The sequence below is a fragment of the Squalius cephalus genome (assembly GCF_949319135.1).
Source record: "Squalius cephalus genome assembly, chromosome: 25".
In the NCBI taxonomy this organism is placed as follows: domain Eukaryota; kingdom Metazoa; phylum Chordata; class Actinopteri; order Cypriniformes; family Leuciscidae; genus Squalius; species Squalius cephalus.
In genome coordinates, this window is record NC_137146.1 from 2621462 (window position 1) to 2639937 (window position 18476).

The 18476-nt window shown below is 38.7% G+C and overlaps 1 protein-coding gene across 1 annotated transcript; it reads left to right on the forward strand.

Moving 5' to 3' along the window:
* The first annotated feature begins 1288 nt into the window (after positions 1 to 1288).
* LOC307154052 (uncharacterized protein) lies at positions 1289 to 8889 on the forward strand. Its single transcript, XM_079863948.1, has 4 exons — positions 1289 to 1820; positions 2204 to 2304; positions 3391 to 6041; positions 6524 to 8889. Exons 1-4 carry the CDS (start codon positions 1747 to 1749, stop codon positions 8057 to 8059), a joined length of 4362 nt encoding a protein of 1453 aa, XP_079720074.1. The 5' UTR covers positions 1289 to 1746; the 3' UTR covers positions 8060 to 8889.
* Positions 8890 to 18476: the final 9587 nt, after the last annotated feature.

An 18476-nucleotide genomic window follows, 5' to 3' on the forward strand; every position in this document is an offset into this window, starting at 1 on the left:
GCACTGAACATTAAACCTGCTACATACACAGAACTCCAGCAGAAGCATGCATTTGCACTGACATATGCTTTTGAATATTATTTTTAAATATACCGGTACTCTGCGTACATATTCATATATGTTCATATTTTGCATTCATCATGGTGTAACTTTTAAAAGTGTTGAAATTCAGAACACAATGACGTTTGGTAATCACAATAACTAAATATGTTAAGATTTTACTGCAATATTATGAAGAGGGTAATAGCCATTAACTCACATTTACTGGTTTAACTTGAAGCCTAAAGTTTCAAAAAACATTTATATGCTTAAAAAGTGATTTGTGAAGCATTTGTAAAAAGATAAGGGGTGTCATCCACCAACTGATTGGTAATACATTGGTTGCACAGATATATGAATACTTGTAGATGTTGACAGCAACTGCACAGAGATGGGTTGATCTTGTAAGACTCCTCTAGATTAGCTAAACCTTGGCGAAGTGCCATTCTTTCATTTGATTTAACAACTACCATTATTTAATTACTTTACAGAACATATCCCGAAAACCTGTGTAAAGATTTAAAAAATAAATTGGTGCTCTAATTAATCAAATGCCTTTTAAATATCTTAAGAGAGAAAGAAGCTATTTTAAACCTTTGTACTTTAAAATGTAGGGGAGACCGGGGACAGATGCAACAGGGGATGATTGCAACATGTCATTTTTCTCCAATCAGAAACAAGCTAGAGTAATTTCACCCATACTGCACATGCACAGTTAGAACCCCCCCCCCCCCCCCCCCACCCCACCCCACCCCACCCAGAATACAGGTTTACACAAGAGGCTTACACAACACCGTTTTAACTGAAAACAGAAAACTTTTAAGGTGTTCTGGCTGTTCATTTGCAAGACAACAGTGTTTGGTGCTCGAAAATGCAAACTTTGAAACTTTTGATTTTTTTTTTAAACGTTCTCATCTCCATGTAAACTTCAGAAACATGAATCTGTGAAAACGGTGACAGCATGCACATGCATATTATGTGTTTAGTCTATAGGTATGCGTGTTTGAATATATATGTGCGCAGACGCATAGTCTTTCTTTACAAGTCTTTCTTAACTTTCTTAACCCCCCCCCCAAACCCCCCCAACCCCCCCCCAAACCCCCCCCCAAACCCCCCCGCCCCCGATGCTTCTTCACCGTTGCTTTGAAAAGTGTATTGCGAGAACTCTCTCTGAACTGCACGCGCGGCACCAGTAAAATGTCCTCACAAGGATAGCCAAACACACGCGCACACACACACACACACACACACACACGTGCATTTATCTGGCCACAACACACACACACACACACACACACACACACACACACACACACGTCCAACTACAATAATCATATTAATTTGAAACAGCAACCCAGAATATTTGTCACAAGCATTGATTACAACAATGATGACAATAATCACATGAAAAAAAAAAAAAAAGTCTAAAAATCTTTTCGTTCGAACCATCCGAACCCCCCCTACCTACGGGCTTGCAATGTGCCTCTGTTTCTTCTCCGTGACTCTGGACTTCCTCGTATTTCGACACATCCATATGCTCGACTGAATATGAATGTGCTTCTCTTCATAAACATCAATTTGCGCTGCGTGTATCAGTCCTTCATTAGAAACGCAAATGACGACTTTCTCTCATCTACAGTTTGTTTAGGTTTTCTTCAGTAGACATTGTCTTTTGTGGGAAAAAATATGTTATTTGTATTTTAGCTTATGCAGCAGCATTGCTGTGTTACCCAGACTCCTGTGGAACCAGTCATAACAGATACTGAACTGTCTTCGAAAGGGTAAGACAAGATTTATAATATGTGTAGGCTAAATTGAGTCTTTGATTGTTTTGTTTATTTGACGTTTAGAGAAACCATTAAATTGTGCGTTATCTAAATATATTTTAAATTCACCTTTTGTTTAACTAAAAAATAGATGGAATTCGGGCTTAATTATCCTAACTGTAAAAGTTTAATAACTACAATACAAACGTTTATTAAAACTGAGGAATTATAAGGCATTTGGCTTTTTTCATAGGCTACACTCACCAGATGACGCTAAAGCTCACATTTAAGAACCAACTTCCGAATTGATAGCTATGAATACTAGCTTTAAAAAATGTCTGTCAAACCTCTATCAGTAATCTCACTGGTTGATCTCTTCTTAACTGTGTTTTGTCTAGCATGGATCCAGTGGGAGTGAATTCAATAGAGACTGCAGCTCTAGGGAGACCCTTCCAGCTGGGGATGCTGTATGACTGCAGGAGAGATGCTCTCGTACCAGGTGATCAACCACTGTTCACTAGAATCTGTGAAGCCCTGAATACATGATTAGAGTAAAATAACTTATCTATTATTTATGAGGTGGTAGTAAAGAACTTACAATATTAAATCATTTAGCAATTTAATGTACACAAATCCCTAAATTAAAAGCTTTCTCAGCACTTATTCACATCTTACGGCCTTTAAATCCCCAGAGCAAATATATTACTATTTTATCATACATGTTATGTGATATATCGAGATTTAGTATTAATTGTATTGTTTTGCCTATTTTTCAGTATTTCTGATTTTATATTAATTAATCATTTATTTTATTAATTTACTCTTGTTTACTGCGTTAGATTAAACTGGGAAGGGTCATAGCACTTGCATGTTGTCTTATAGTTAGTTTAACTGCTTCTATTGTTCTCATTTGTAAGTCGGTTTTGATAAAAGCATCTGCTCGTTCGCTCCATATAGAGCTATAAGGTCATCTAGTGGCAAGAGTCATGAAATATCATGTTATATTATTTTGTTCCACAAGAGATCAGTAGAGCCACACAATGTAAGATGTTTTGAGCTGCATTAACAGGGTTATGTATAAAATGTTGAGTTATTTTTTATTTAATTTGAAATAATGTGAAGAAAGTGCTTAAATTCTATTTATTTTTTATTTATAGGTAAAAATGTAGTAATTTAAAGGTAAATAAAATACAAAACAATTTTAAAAGATGCATTAAAAAATAGAAAGAAATATTATCAAAATGAAAAAAGCTTTCTGGACAAAAAAAGTATAATTTAGGGCTTAAAATTTTAAGGTACGAGGTAAGGAATTGTTACAGGAATTGTGTTGGTAGCTCTGTATCATGATGGTTAGCATTATTAATGTGTTAGTCCGCCAGTGTTTATATTTACTGATTCACTTGCTCAGAGTCATTTATGTACATTATATCAAATTAAATGTAAGAGAATGGTCAATGGGGGCAAGAAACACAAAAATAATGTGGTGTTGTTCTACTGGGAGAAAATGCAAGTTGCGTTTTGCAAAGATTAAATCACTCTTTAATGAATACAGTATTTAGACATAAATAAAAATTCTCCATTTCAGGAATCAGACTTTGGAGTAAAGAGCAGCTGAAGGAGAACATAAGCGAGAAACCACAAATCAATACAGTTTTCACAGTCACCGCTTCAGACTCGATTGAGGAAAAGTCTAGATTGCTGAATATTGATGGTAGTCTGAAACTGAGTGTTTTAGGAGGACTCATCAGTGTAACTGGAGCTGCTAATTATCTCAAGGACACCAAGAAATCATTCAATCAACAGAGACTGACATTACATTATCATTCCACCACTAAGTTTGAAGAACTGATCATGAACCACTTTGCTGGAGACATGGCTCACTATGAGAATGACGTTGCCACACATGTAGTGACCGCAGTGCTGTACGGAGCAGACGCCTGCTTTGTTTTTGATAGAGAAGTTTTATCTGATGAAGACAAGAGAGTGATAGCAGGAGATGTAAAAACTGTCTTTGGGAAGCTAAAAGGCATTTCAAATGGTTCAAACATAAATCTGAATGACAATCTGAAGACCGCTGCCCAAAAATTCAGTTGTACATTTTATGGCGACTTCCAGCTACCATGTAACCCGACCACTTTTGAAGATGCTATGAAGGTTTTTGAAGATCTTCCGAAACTGCTGGGAGAAAACAAAGAGCGTGTGGTTCCTCTGAGAGTTTGGCTTTATCCTTTGGACAAACTTTTCTCAAGAGTTGTAAAGTTTCAACATGAAATCAGCACAGGTTTAAGCTCAGACGTTGAATCTGTAATTGAGAGTTTGAGTACGACTGAGATGAAATGCAGTGATCTTCTGACAGACACGCCAGCTTCAACATTTACTGCATTTCATGACAAAATCAATGACATGAAGAAAAACTGCTACCAGTGCAGATTGAGTCTCATGAAGAAACTCGGCTCTCTCTTACCAAAGATCCGTGGAAAATTCATAGAGGACACAGCATTGATCGATCTTCTACAAGATCATGAGGAATCTCCATTTGAAAGAAGCGCTCTTGAACAATGGCTGAAAGAGAAAGAGGAAGAATCTGACATTATTAAAGCATTGCTCACACAACTGAATGACTCGGGAGCAATGGTAGAAAACAACCTCAATAAAGAATTAATGAATCTGGAAGTTAAACATTTGGTCAGCTACACTTTCACATCATTGAGCTGGACAGATGTTCTGCTTTCTAAACAAAAGACCTTCCTGAGTTCTTCAACGAAAGGAAAAAATGAGAAGAAACGCTCTGAATCTGAACACAAGACTTGGCTCACGCCTGACATCCACAATACTATGAGGAACAACCTGAGGGTATTTAAACACTTGATTCATTTAAACAACAGCAAATTGGTCAAATTTATTGTTGCATCAAAAGAAATGGAAAATAATCCAGGTTCCTGCATTCTTCTGTATGAAAATGAATCTAATGAAGCCGTTTGCTTCACTCCTCCATCAAAACCAGACTGTCCGATCATTGAAGATGTCAGATATAGTCAAGTGGTCCTGAAAGTGTCTCCACCGGGTCCTGATACAGAGGAGCTCAAATTACTGTACAAAACGAAGGAAGAGAAAGACTGGAGATCACAAACTGTGTCAAAGAACCAGGATACAGTTACTCTGACTGATCTCAGACCAGATACTGAGTACAATATTAAATGTGCAGCGGTGGGAAAACTCGACTACACCGTAGAGAGTGATGTGACGCGTCTCACAGTCATAAACCAGAATCTCATCAAGGCTAAAGAGTCTGCTATAAAAAATCTCAGTTGGACTGAAGACAAGTGCAATTTACTTTTGGAAAACACCAAAGAAACAACTTTTAGTGCACTTCATAAGAAAATACAAGATATGCTGCAAAACTGCCAAACGTACAGACAAGATTTCAGTGACCGAATTAAATCTGTGATCCAGTCAGTGAAAGCCTGTGAGAAAGAGTCTCGTGCTCTGATGGATCTTCTTCAAGCTCATGATGAGTCTCCATTCAATGAAAAGAGTCTGAAAGAGTGGATCACAGTGAAAGAAAAAGAATTGAACACCGTTAATGAGTTTCTTCGCCAGTTAATGGACTTTAGAGCCGAAGTGAACAGAAGTTTGGACTCGTATTTGTCTGATATTCAGGTGGAGAATGTGTTTTGCTACACTTTCAGTTCTCTTGAGCTGCCAGATGAGTTGCTTAATGAGCAAGAAAATTACATGAATCCTCAAATGATGAGAAATCCACCGAAGAAACCTGATGTGGCGTCTCAATCATGGCTCACTGGAAGCATCAGGGAGAAAATGAAAGAACATCTGAAAACATTTAAAGAGCTGATGATGTCATATAGCAGTAAAAGAAATAAATTTATGATTTCCATAAAAGAGCATGAAAAGCATCCAGGTTCCTGCATTCTTCTGTATAGAAATGGAGTTAATGAAGCTGTTTGCTTCACACAACCAGGCTGTCCAAAAATTAAATATGTGAGATGTAGAGAAGTGGTTCTGAAAGTGTCTCAACCGTATTCTGCTACAGAGGAGCTCAGATTACTGTACAAAATGAAGGAAGAGAAAGACTGGAGATCTCAAACTGTGTCAAAGAACCAGAATACAGTTACTCTGACTGATCTCAGACCAGATACTGAGTACAATATTAAATGTGCAGCGGTGGGAAAACTCAACTACACCATTGAATCTGATGTCATCACAGTTATCACAAAGGTATGATGAATATTCATGAAATATTAGCTATAGAATTTATTTTTACATCATTCAACACTGTTATTATAATCTTGAGGCGTTTTCTTGACTTGACTTGTATCCTCCAACACAATCACTGTTCTGATGTTCACATGAAAAGCATTGCTGATAGAATCTCATTAAAGGGCAAATGTAATGTTTCTACAGTAGAGAACCAGGTAAACTAGCCTCACAGAAGACTGGATGTGGGATGCAAATTAACTAACAAAGAATTTAATTACAAAAGTAAACAGAAAACATTACATCAGTTCTAATCTTGCATTTAGCATATGGGAGGAAATGACACATAATAAGTGTATAATGTTAAGTTATTGTGAAAGGGCCTTTATCAGGGATGTTGGTGCACATTTTATAATTTGAAGATGATTTCATATTATGGACATTGTAGAAAATTAATGCATGACCATCTTTAATGTTTTTGTGTTTTTGTGCTTTACATACAGAACATAAATGATCTCATCAAGAAAAGCATCTTAATCAAAGATGGAAATCCTGCTCGATATCATCTGCAAACAAAGACAGACAATATTGATCAATCTGAACCATATAGAAAAATTATATTTGGAGAGAGAGACTTAATGAAACCCCATAAAACCATTCTGATGGTGGGAGAAAAAGGAACAGGAAAATCAAAACTAATCAACACTATGATCAACTACATGTTAGATGTTCAGAGAGAAGACCAGGTTTGGTTTGAGATCACAGATGATCAGAGTGACCGAACATCAGCTCACAGTCAGACCTCCATCACCACTGTTTATGGGTTTTATCTACAAGAGAGTCCAATCCATTTAACAATCATCGACACACCAGGATATGGAGACACTCGTGGAGTTGATCTTGATAAACAAATCGCTGAGAGTTTACTTAGTTTAATTGAATCTGCTGAAGGGATCAATGAAATACATGCAGTGTGTCTCGTGATTAAAGCAACACAGATTCGTCTCTCTGGCAGACAGATATACATATTTGATGCTATTCAGTCTTTATTTGGGAGAGATACTGCTGAAAACATTGTGTTGCTCTTCACACACTCAGATGGAGCTCGACCTAAAGATGCCCTGATGACTGTTAAAAAGGCTGAAATCAAGTGTGCAGTGAATGACAAGAATCAGCCAGTGTTTTTCCTGTTTAATAACTGTCTGTCAGATGCTGCTGTTGAAGGATATGAAATGCAGGATCAATCATGGGATCTCAGTTTTAAAGGAATGGAAGGATTGTTCAAGTTTTTTGAGAGTGTAAAATCAAAATCCCTGAAGATGACTCGAGATGTGTTGCAGAAACGGAAACAGCTGGAGGAAAATATCTCTAATCTACAATCACTTGTTCAACTGACAGAACTAAAGCTAAAGGAGCTGAAACAAACTCACAAAGCTCTGAAGAAGAACAAGAAAGATGTAAAAGCAAATAAGAACTTTGAGTATGAAGTTGAAGTGTCCTATAAAGAGAAGGTTGATATTGATCGCTCTAGAGCCAGCATGGCGATGTGCTGCCCCGTCTGTGAGGAGAACTGTCATTATCCAGGATGCTTTTGTGCCATTGATCTCCCATGGTGCAGTGTGATGAAATATAATCACTGTACAGTGTGCACAAATAAATGCCACTACAGCAAACACGTCAAAGAAGCAAAAATATATGAAACAAAGACAAAGAAAGAGAAGAGGACATATGAAGAATTAACGAAGAAGTATGGTGGTGAGTCTGTGGTTAAGAAGCTGGAAGAAGAACTGCAATTAGAATCCGAGAAAGAGAAAGAGAAAATAAAGCTGGTGAATGAAGCTTTTGACTGTGTGGAAAAACTGCAGAATATCGCACTCAATACTTATTCTGTGCTAACACTTAAGCACATGGATTTTGTGATTGAGAAGCTGAAGGAAATAAATGAGCCTGAAAAAGCTGAAAAACTGGAAAACATCAAGAAAAAAGTAGGAGACGAAAAAGACAGAGCACTAGAATTTATAATTTCATACGAAGTGTAACGAATGGTCTTAATAAAAATGCCCTGGACATCAGAAAATGTCCCCCTCTACCCTGTTGTCATCAGGCTGTAAAACCAGTTCTCTTCAAAGTTATCACCTCGGCTCCACTGAACGATCTCAGCAAGAGACTGTGTCTGCAAGCCTCAAAGACAGCACAGGAGACAGACTACGGAGACAAACTCCAATACACAAAGGACATTTTCTCCATTTTTACCCACAAACATTCCCAAATGTTTATAGTATTTCTCCTGTGTTTTATGCATGTCCCTATGTTTTATTAGTTTTACTAGTTATGATTCTTTAGTTATGTTAGAGTAACTTCCAATGTTGATATTCAAAGATGATGTATCACTGCTTTAATGTCTTCAAAAACTTGTCTTGATTTTATAATGAATGTTGTACAATATGTTATGATAAATTTCATAATGATATTTGTACCATACTCTTATGTAAAGACTGCACCAATTCTCCATGCCAGCATGAACATGCAAATGGAGATAAGATGGAACAAAGACTTTCTCCAGGTCATCTTGGATTGGTCACCTCACCAAATGGGTGTGATCTGAAAGGACCTTTAAGAGTGTCTGAATAGGTCAGATCTTTGCTCAATTTCTTTGAGACAACATTGTATCCTGTCTTCTTTCCGGCAACTTCATCTTTCTCACTCCTGGTGAAATCATCAAGAATCTCAAGAATCTCCTGCTCCTGTACACAATCTTTGCTTAGTTTAGTTGTGTGTGTGTGTGTGTGTGTGTGTGTGTGTGTGTGTGTGTGTGTGTGTGTGTGTAGCCTACCGTAAGTTCGTTTATTAAACCATTATATCCATGCTTTTATTGTCTCCATGTTTGCCACATATCGAAGTCACTAAAACATCTTGATCTAGCTACTTACCCTTGATTTGCTTTAGCTGGAAAAGATTATTCTTTCTTGGCCAGGAAGATAATATATTTCCAATAATGGTTTATGCTTTGTTCATTGGATGAACTGATTAAATAATTGTACTATTAATTCTGCTACAGTAAATTCTGAAAATAATCTAATTATTTATAATGAATTATAATCCGTTATATATATTTGTATTGAGCTAACTCATTACAGAAGTAATTAGGGCCCAAGCCCTGAAAGGGCGAAGGCCCTATTGTTTTCCTTAGGATTTTTCTTTTTTTTTCTTTATTATTTTTTCTTTCTTTTTTTTTTTTTTGTTGCTTTTGTCACTTTTAAAAAACATGTTAAGCCTTAAAGGGATAGTTCACTTTGAAATTAAATTTTGGTATCTTTTAGCTTACCTCAAGCATAGATATCATATAAAGGCTAGATGTCTCGTCCGCGCTACTGGCCAATGGAGCTCGACATCCGCACACGGCGGCCATCTTATGACAGGGTGCTCGCTCACTCATAACATGGTGCATGTACTTTTAAATAACCATAACTTGCTCAATTTTCTACCGATTTTCAAACGGTTTGGTTTGTTATAAACGTCAGAGATGTAGCTATTATACTGCATACATATGAATAATTATGTTCAAAATGTTTATGCATTCAGAATTATAGCCACGTTAATAACGTTTGTAAGAAACCAAACCGTTTGTAAATCCGTCCAGATTTCAGCGAGATAAGAGGATTTGTGTGCGTGCTGCTCACTCACCTTAATTCACAGAGGCCTGTCCTAAGATGGCTGCCGGTGATGCCGGAAGTGACTCCGCCTTAAGACATCTAGCCTTTATATGATATCTATGACCTCAAGGGCATCCAAGATGTAGGAGTCTTTGTTTCCGCAGTAGTTTCGTTTTGACGTCTTGGTTCGGTTCATTTCGGTGGGGTGGGGGGGTTTAGAAAGCTAAAATTGCTTTTTTTTTATTAAACAGTGCTTTAATTAACAAATTATGTCCTTGTCTTTAAATTAATTCAATTACAAGTAAACGTTTCGCAATGATAAAAAAAATTACCTGCTAATGCTGTAAACTATATAGGAGCCCTTACTTGCACATTACTATAACATTAAAGCTTAACAATAGAGCCTAGACTTTTAGCCTAAATTCAGTTGATATTTATTTTTAGATATAATAATAACACTCAAATAACATTGTATGAAAACATGTAAACTGCACATATGGCAGTTTTTACATTAACATATTTTTTTACTCTAATTTATTATTGAAATATAATAATTTACACAGTTGTTATATCTTTGTAAGAACGCAAACAAGCTTTTCAACATGCTTTTACTCAGACTCACCCATCTTCACTCCTCCGGTACACTCATATGCATTCAGATCTGCTAGTGCCACCCACAGGACAAGTGGTGACACCACATCTCGCTCTCTTTTAACAATTATACCTAGTATACATTTATGTCTGAACAATTTCCCTTGCACAACATGCATTACAGAACAACACTCTATATGCATATGTTACCTTATATCCCCATGTAAAATAATATTCACCTGGAATCAATGAACCGCTTTTAGTTCAAAACATAGTCCCGAGCCCATACTTAACTCTAACCTGTCTTCCCGGATGAGTCACTGGTGCAGTTTGCATTTTACAGTCAAAGTTAGCTAGTTCCTGTATCCCACTCTCCTCCTTCCCATTAGAGAAGGGTGTCTTTTGCAATCTTTTGCAGTACTTTCAATGGTTTGGAAAATGCAGATTGGAGCTTATGAAGGATACCTGGTCGCTTCACTCGAACAAAAGATCCTTGTTTGAATGACACTTCCGTCGCCCCACGTTTGCGATCAGTGTCTTGGAGTTCTTCTGCATGTGTTTCACTCGATCCACAATGTTCTGCGTACATGGTTGCTGAAGATGCTGCCGATTCTGCAATCCTGAGATGTGAAGTTTAGTGCGCATCGGTCTTGCATGTAACAATTCAACAGGTGAACGCTAAGTCGTCGAATGCGGTGTAGCACGGTATGCTTGTAAGAATTCCTTTGTGAATTCTTTCCAACCTTTGCCTTCCAGGGAAGCAGTCAGCAACGCGTGCTTCAAAGTACGGTTAAAACGTTCAACCTCTCCATTGGCACGAGGATAATACACAGATGAAGTTCGATGCATGATTTCCCGGTTTTGAAGAAACATTTCAAACTCACATGACATGAATTGAGAGCCGTGATCTGAGATCAGCTCCTTCGGGTTACCTTCACGGCTGAACACAGTCGACCGAAATTGAATAACCGCTGAAGAGGTTACCTGAGGAATGAAAGCAATCTCTGGCCACTTACTAAAGTAGTCCACTAAAGTTACAGCAAAACGACATTCTGCCGGAGCTTTGTCAAAAGGCCCCACAATGCCCGTCTATAGCGAGTTTCTCCCATGCTCCTTCTGGGAGGGGTACAGGCTGGAGTGGCGGAGTGCGAACGACTGCTGACTTGTCATGAGTTTGACACGTAATGCATGATTTGATGGCTGTCACAACCTGGGCATCCATAGCCGGCCACCAATACAGCTCTCTGAGTCTTTGTTTAGTTCTAACAATGCCTTGGTGAGTATCGTGAGCCAAAGCAATGAACTGGCCACGCAAAGACTCTGGTACTAAAAGTCTGTGAGTGCCTCTTACCACGTAATCATCCTGAAGAGAAAGTTCATGTTGGATTTTGTAGTATGGTAACAGATCAGGTCCTAGGCCCTTAGGGGATTTTGGCCATTTGGTCATCAGTAAGTTACGTACTTCACTGTATATTGGGCAGGTAGCCCCTGCAGCTCTGAAATCATCAGCAGATATGGCCGTGAGGGTTGAAGTTAGTGCAACCACTTCCATGTCATCCTCCAACACAGGGTCACTGCTCTGTAATGGCAAGCGAGACAAGCAATCAGCTGTAACATTTTCACGTCCAGGCTTGTACTGGATGTCGTAGTCAAAAGCCATCAACCTAGCTGACCACCAAGCAATCCGATGTCCTGCTCGCCCTTGTCCCTTCGAAGTGAGCAGCGTTGTGAGTGGGCTGTGGTCTGTACATAAAGTAAAACGTCGCCCCCACAGATAAGTTCTCCATTTCTCCGTTGCCCACACACAGCCTAATGCTTCCTTCTCAATTGTGGAGTACTTGCGTTCAGCCTGTGTGAGGGTGCGTGATGCAAAAGCAACAGTCTTTTCAGACCCGTCTGGGTGCCTTTGTGTAAGAACGGCGCCCAGACCATAATTAGAAGCATCAGTTGTAACGATAGTGTGTAGCTCAGGGTCGAAAAGTGTCAGTGCAGGGCTATTAATTATAAGGTCTTTTACCCGCTCAAAACTTTTCTGTGCCTCAGGCGTCCAGGTGAATGAAGCAGATCCACGAGTCAATGCTCTAAGGGGCTCAACCACTGCGGCATAATCGGGTATGAATTTGGAATACCACGATGTGAGCCCGAGAAAAGAGCGTAAGCTGGCAATATCCGTTGGTGGTGGAGCTTGTGAGACTGCATGGACATGAGAAGCATCCGGCTGAATTCCTCCAGCCGAGATTGTGTGTCCTGAGAACAACAGCTCCGTCTGTCTGATGTGGCATTTGTCAAGGTTCAATATAAGTCCAGCTGTTTCTAGACGCTGAAGTGCTGCGTTCAAGTTCTTGTCATGTTCCTCAACGGCCTGAGACAATAACATCGTCCAAGTAACATTGAACATGTGCAAGTCCTTTAAGTATGGTCGACATCAGTCTCTGAAAACAACTCGGCCCTGACACCAATCCGTAAGGTACTCGCTTATAGCGAAATAAACCTTCATGCGTGATGAATGAAGTGAGGCTGCAGCTATCCTCATGCAGTAGGACTTGGTGATAGGCGCTTTGAAGATCTAGCGTTGAAAAGACAGTTGATCTCCTCAGCTCTGCAAACATTTCTTCCATGTGAGGAAGTGGAAAACTGTCCACTACTATGGCCCTATTTTGTTCTCGCAAGTCCACGCAAAGTCATATGTTGCCATTTTTTTTTTTTTGTGACCACAACTGGTGAGACCCATTCTGATGATTCAATCGGTTTCGATCACATCCTGCTGAATGAGTCGCTTTAATTCCTGTGACACAGCGTCACGGACTGCAAATGGAAGGCGGCGCAGTTTCTGCTGTACTGGTTTCACGTCGGCACGAACTTTGACTAAGTGTACAAATCCTTGTGCGCAGCCCAGTTTCTCAGAATTCGTACTAACGTCAGCTGAATTTATCGTGCGGCATGACGATGTAACAATACGGCCATCTAACAGCTGCAGTTCCAAGGCCGCAAACAAGTCTCGTCCCGACACCGCAGTGCCAGTGTTCACAACGAACAGTTCAGCTGTAGCACGCCGCTCGCCATACATGATCTCGGCTTCTATACATCCCATTACGGATATGGCGTGTCCACCATAGCTTACTAAGTTCACTTTCGCTTTCACCAGAGTAGCATTAGGAAAATACTGGGTACACACAGACATTGGAATAATTGATACTGCTGAGCCCGTATACAGCATTAACTCCACGTTCTGTTTAGTTTCACATACGGTGATTTGAACAGTACACATTATCTTGCTTGAGTCGCGATAAGGGCTTTCTACCGTAAGGACAGTCACTTCAGGAATTGAAATCTCACTTAAGTTTTTGTGTCCACGGCATACTTTGGCGAAATGTCCTTTTTTCTTACATGCATTACAGATAGCGTCTTTGGCAGGACATTTTTGAAAGTTGGCAGTGTGCTGTTTTGACCCACACCTGTAACACGTTTTCCCTTGGAATGTAGATGAGTGTATCGCCGTTGCTCCTCGTAATGTCTGTGCATTTTTCCCCGTTTCGCGGCCATATTTATTGTGCTGATGACGTGACTGTTGAATCACTTGTAGCAGCCATATCACCCTGTAGCCTAAGACTGATTGCCCACTGAAGCTAAGCAGGGCTGAGCCTGGTTAGTACCTGGATGGGAGACCTCCTGAGAAAAGCCAGGTTGCTGCTGGTAGAGGTGTTAGTGAGGCCAGCAGGGGGCGCTCACCCTGTGGTCTGCGTTGGTCCTAATGCCCCAGTATAGTGACGGGGACACTATACTGCCAAAAGAGCACCGTCCTTCGGATGAGACGTTAAACCGAGGTCCTGACTCTCTGTGGTCATTAAAAATCCCAGGAATCCCAAAATTTGCCCCTTGGCCTCTGTCCATCATGGCCTCCTAATCATCCCCGTATACTTATTGGCTCCATCACTGTCTCCTCTCCACCAGTAAGCTGGTGTGTGGTGGGCGTTCTGGCGCAATATGGCTGCCGTCGCATCATCCAAGTGGATGCTGCACATCGGTGGTGGTTGAGGAGATTCCCCCATCTATGTAAAGCGCTTTGAGGTCTCAGATAAAGCGCTATATAAATGTAACGAATTATTACTTGTACAGTACCATCTGCCGGTTTGCTCATCACATTTGCCTCCGCCACTGCCGTTTCTATTTGTCTGGCAATTGTGACAGCTTTTTTCAAAGTAAGTTCCACCTCTAGGAGTAAACGTTCCCGTATGCGATTTGAATTTGTTTTTTCAACCAGTTGATCCCGGATCATTTCCTCCTCCATGGCTCCGAAATTGCATGTAGCCGCAAGCTCCTTTAGCGCTGCAACATATTGATCCGTAGTTTCACCATGCCGTTGTCCTCGCTGGCGAAATCTGTACCGTTCAGCTACCACATTCACTTTTGGCTCGAAGAATGTGCATAGCGAATAGCAATGCCGTGTCGTACTTATCATCTGCAACAGTGAGTGTGTAAAATAGTCTCTGTCCTTCTGCCCCCAGGCAGTGAATCCACAGAGCGCGTTTTCAGGCTTCCAATAGCTCTTCGTCCATGGCCAAAACATAATTCTCGAAAACACGAATCCATGCCTTAAATGGCATCGGCGGCTCACCCACATTTTGTAGAAATGGTGTAGGCTGGATTAAATTCCACGGCATCCTCGTCGCCAATATGTTATATCTTTGTAAGAATGCAAACAACACAGAGCTAGCTTTTCAACATGCTTTTACTCAGACTCACTCATCTTCACTCCTCCGGTACACTCATATGCATTCAGATCTGCTAGTGCCACCCACAGGACAAGTGGTGACACCACAACAGTTGCTGTCATTTTCACAACATATATTTTAAACATACATTAAATAATTAAGATATCATTAACACTAGGTTAAGTAAAATATAATATATAGGCTGATATAGTGCATTTATTTAGTGAAAGAGTTCATTTCTTTAGCAAACCAACAAGCTCTGGGAACTGAATGACTTGCCTGAGGTAAATATAAAGCTCTGTGAAAAACGAAGCGTTTTATTGACGTATTTCCGCTGTTGAAACACTGATTGAGCGATTACACGAGTTATGATGCCTTTCAGTAAGTATACTGTATCTTTCAACATACCTTCAGGTGTCCATTCATGTTTATTCTGTAACTGAAGAGATGATTGCGTTTACTCGCGCTCCGCTTTAAATGAGGAGCCTAGTACAGTGATCTGTCACGCCACATCACAGAGCGCCAAAACGGCATTAATTGTTTGAATTTCGATCACGAAATTCAAACAATATGTGGTTAATGGTGGTTAGGCAACAACGCTGTATCCGTTGTGTACACATAAGACATGAGGTCCAATGAGCCAGGGCAGCAGGGGGCGGGGCGTGTTCGGTACGCCATGAGAGTATCGCGATACGTATCGTGGGTGGTGTATCGCGGTTTTTCGGTTCGGTTCGAATATCGTTACACCCCTAATATATATATATATATATATACACACACACACACACACACACACACACACACACATTTTGTGTGTGTGTATATATATATATATATGGAGATGGAGGGCCCAAGCTGGTGGTGGTGCCACCAGCTTGGGCCCTATATATATAAAGGATCCTGAAAATGCCTGTATTTTTCTCCTTTGTAAGTTGCTTGTAATAAACAAAATCTGCTAAATTAGCAAATGTCAGAAAGACTATAATATTGTTATTTCTTGTTATTTTAAATTAACAGCAGCATAATGCAAATAGTTTCTGCAGTAAGATACTGTTGTAAATCAAGACAACATTATTATATTGTAAAATCAACAAATAGATAGATTTTTTAAATCATGTCCATTTAAACCGTCACAGTGGCTGTAGAAACTGTTAGTTGTATTACTAGCACTGTCACCTAGCGGCCATATGAGACAATTATGAGTATCATCCTTGATGAAATATAGTGAGAGACAGTTGTGTTATAGCTTTAATAAAAACTATGCAGGACCATAAATCTGGATTTATATGACATGTTTGAGGCTCACATATTTATTGCCTCATTGATTGTCTTTAAAATGGTGCTAACATTTTGTCTTATGAATACAACAAGAACAGAAAGAATATGAAATGCTTTTACTTGTATTGCATTTGTCTCATTATTAATACATTTGTTTAATTAAATTGGTGCAGATTTTTGTTTTTGTTTATTTGAGCTTAATTGCTAAGACACACTTCCTGAACCTTTAACACATTTCTTATTTCTTCTTAATTCGCTATAACTGCAAATTCAAAACCACAAAAATAATCAACCCAACACTATTCAAAAGTACATTATGGTTAATCTGATTCAAACTTTGGCTTCAAATGGCTCTCAAAATCATCCAAACAGACCCTCTGAACACCCATTACACACTGTGAGATTAAAAAGCAATGTGATCATAACCTTATACAACATTAAATATGCATGTTTTTTTTCCATGCAAACATATGGCAGAGAAAATTTACTGAATGTACAGTAGATCATGTTGGCCAAAAAATATATATATTTTATATATATTTATCAAAATGATTTATTTTTGATCAGTCTCTTGAGAATGCCCTTTCTGAAAAGGTTCCAGGTTCTCCAAAGAGTTCTGCCAATGAAGAAATGAGAAATTGTTATGAATGTATATGTTATCAATCATATGTCTTCTTGTGAACTTATGATACATTTTCACAATCCAGTCCTGTCATATTTATAAGATAATACTACATCTTCATAATATTTGTTTTTAGGTTTAGTGTTTTATTTATATTTGTGAGTTTGAGGTTGTGTCAGTATTTCCTGTGCATCATTATGTCAGAATAGTGTGTCTCATCTCCACTAGTGTGTGTTGTGTTGGTCAATAGTATGTGAATCATCTCGTCCCACTTTGTCCGTCTCTTAAAATAACCCACAGCAGCTGAAACAAAGCCTGAGAGACTGGAACAGTAAATGCTGAGGACTGAACCGACACAACTCAAGAAAACATGCTAACAACTAAACATATATGAGGGCACAACAAGACAGATCATCCAGTCATCTGATCTGTGTGGGATTCTGATTCATGTCTCAAATCAAACCAAAGTTTAATAGTTCTAATAATTCTGAACAAAAGCCTGTTTTTTCCAGCTGACAGAATCATGATAAAATTTGGCTTCATTTAATCTTATGGATGAAGAGATTCAAAACAGACCCGGATGAGATAAAGTAATAAAGATATGCTGCATTTAATATTTTATTTTAAATAAGTGTCTTTATTTCATGTGATATTGTGGAAATAAAGACTCTCTCTGTGACTCAAAGCCTGATCTTCAGTCTCATCAGTAACAGCTCTTTCTCATGTTGTGTGTGAAGAGCGGCTGTAGGTTTGGAAACTCCTCATATGAGTTACTCATCCGTATCTATGAGAAAACACACGACACAAGAGGGAAACAGACAGTGGATGTTAATGAAGCTTCAGACTCATGTGAATATGAGTTTAGATCAGACAGACGTCTATATAAAACATAGAGAACATGACAGCAGAAATCCCATGTGTCTGTCATAAACATCCATTAAATAAAAGAATACTTTTCATCAGAACAATTAAACAACAACTGCTCACATATCTGTGCTTATCATTTAGCGAGAGCTTGTCCAGTCCACAAATAATTATCATTTACTGAAAAAAAAAAAAAAAAGAAAAAGAAAAAACATAATTAAAAAATGGACTTACAAATTTAATCAAATTGAACTAAAATAAAGCTGAAATGTTTTACTTTCAATGAAAAGTATTTTGTTAAACAGCGGTGATTCTAAATCAATTTCCTGGCATAGTTTTTGTTTGTTTTGCTTTATAAATCTATAAATCATACATACATATATACATATACACCTACACATATACATAGGCTACTACATAAATACATACATAGGCTATATACATAATTACATACATACATACATACATACATTAGGCCTACATACACACATAAACAAATACATAAATGAAGAATTAGGGCATTAATAACATTAAAATATATTTTTTAGAAATTATCTTGTGTTTTTTTGTAAACAATGGCTTTACATTGGACTAATTTATTGAACTATTGGATCTTGAAATGGCACAATGCAATTTATTAATTTTTAAAAGTTAAACCTGATGAGACTGTGATCTCCAGCATGCTTCTGTTATTTATACGAAGCCCCGTTCAGCTCTCAGCCAATGAGCGCAGGGC

What these genes read in the sequence shown, in the direction of transcription:
- LOC307154052 (XM_079863948.1), top strand. Translation starts at nt 1,747, where the DNA reads ATGCAGCAGCATTGCTGTGTTACCCAGACTCCTGTGGAACCAGTCATA. An exon ending in GAGAGATGCTCTCGTACCAG is followed by an intron (nt 2,305 to 3,390) that starts GTGATCAACCAC and finishes TCTCCATTTCAG; the next exon opens with GAATCAGACTTTGGAGTAAA. An exon ending in TCATCACAGTTATCACAAAG is followed by an intron (nt 6,042 to 6,523) that starts GTATGATGAATA and finishes CTTTACATACAG; the next exon opens with AACATAAATGATCTCATCAA.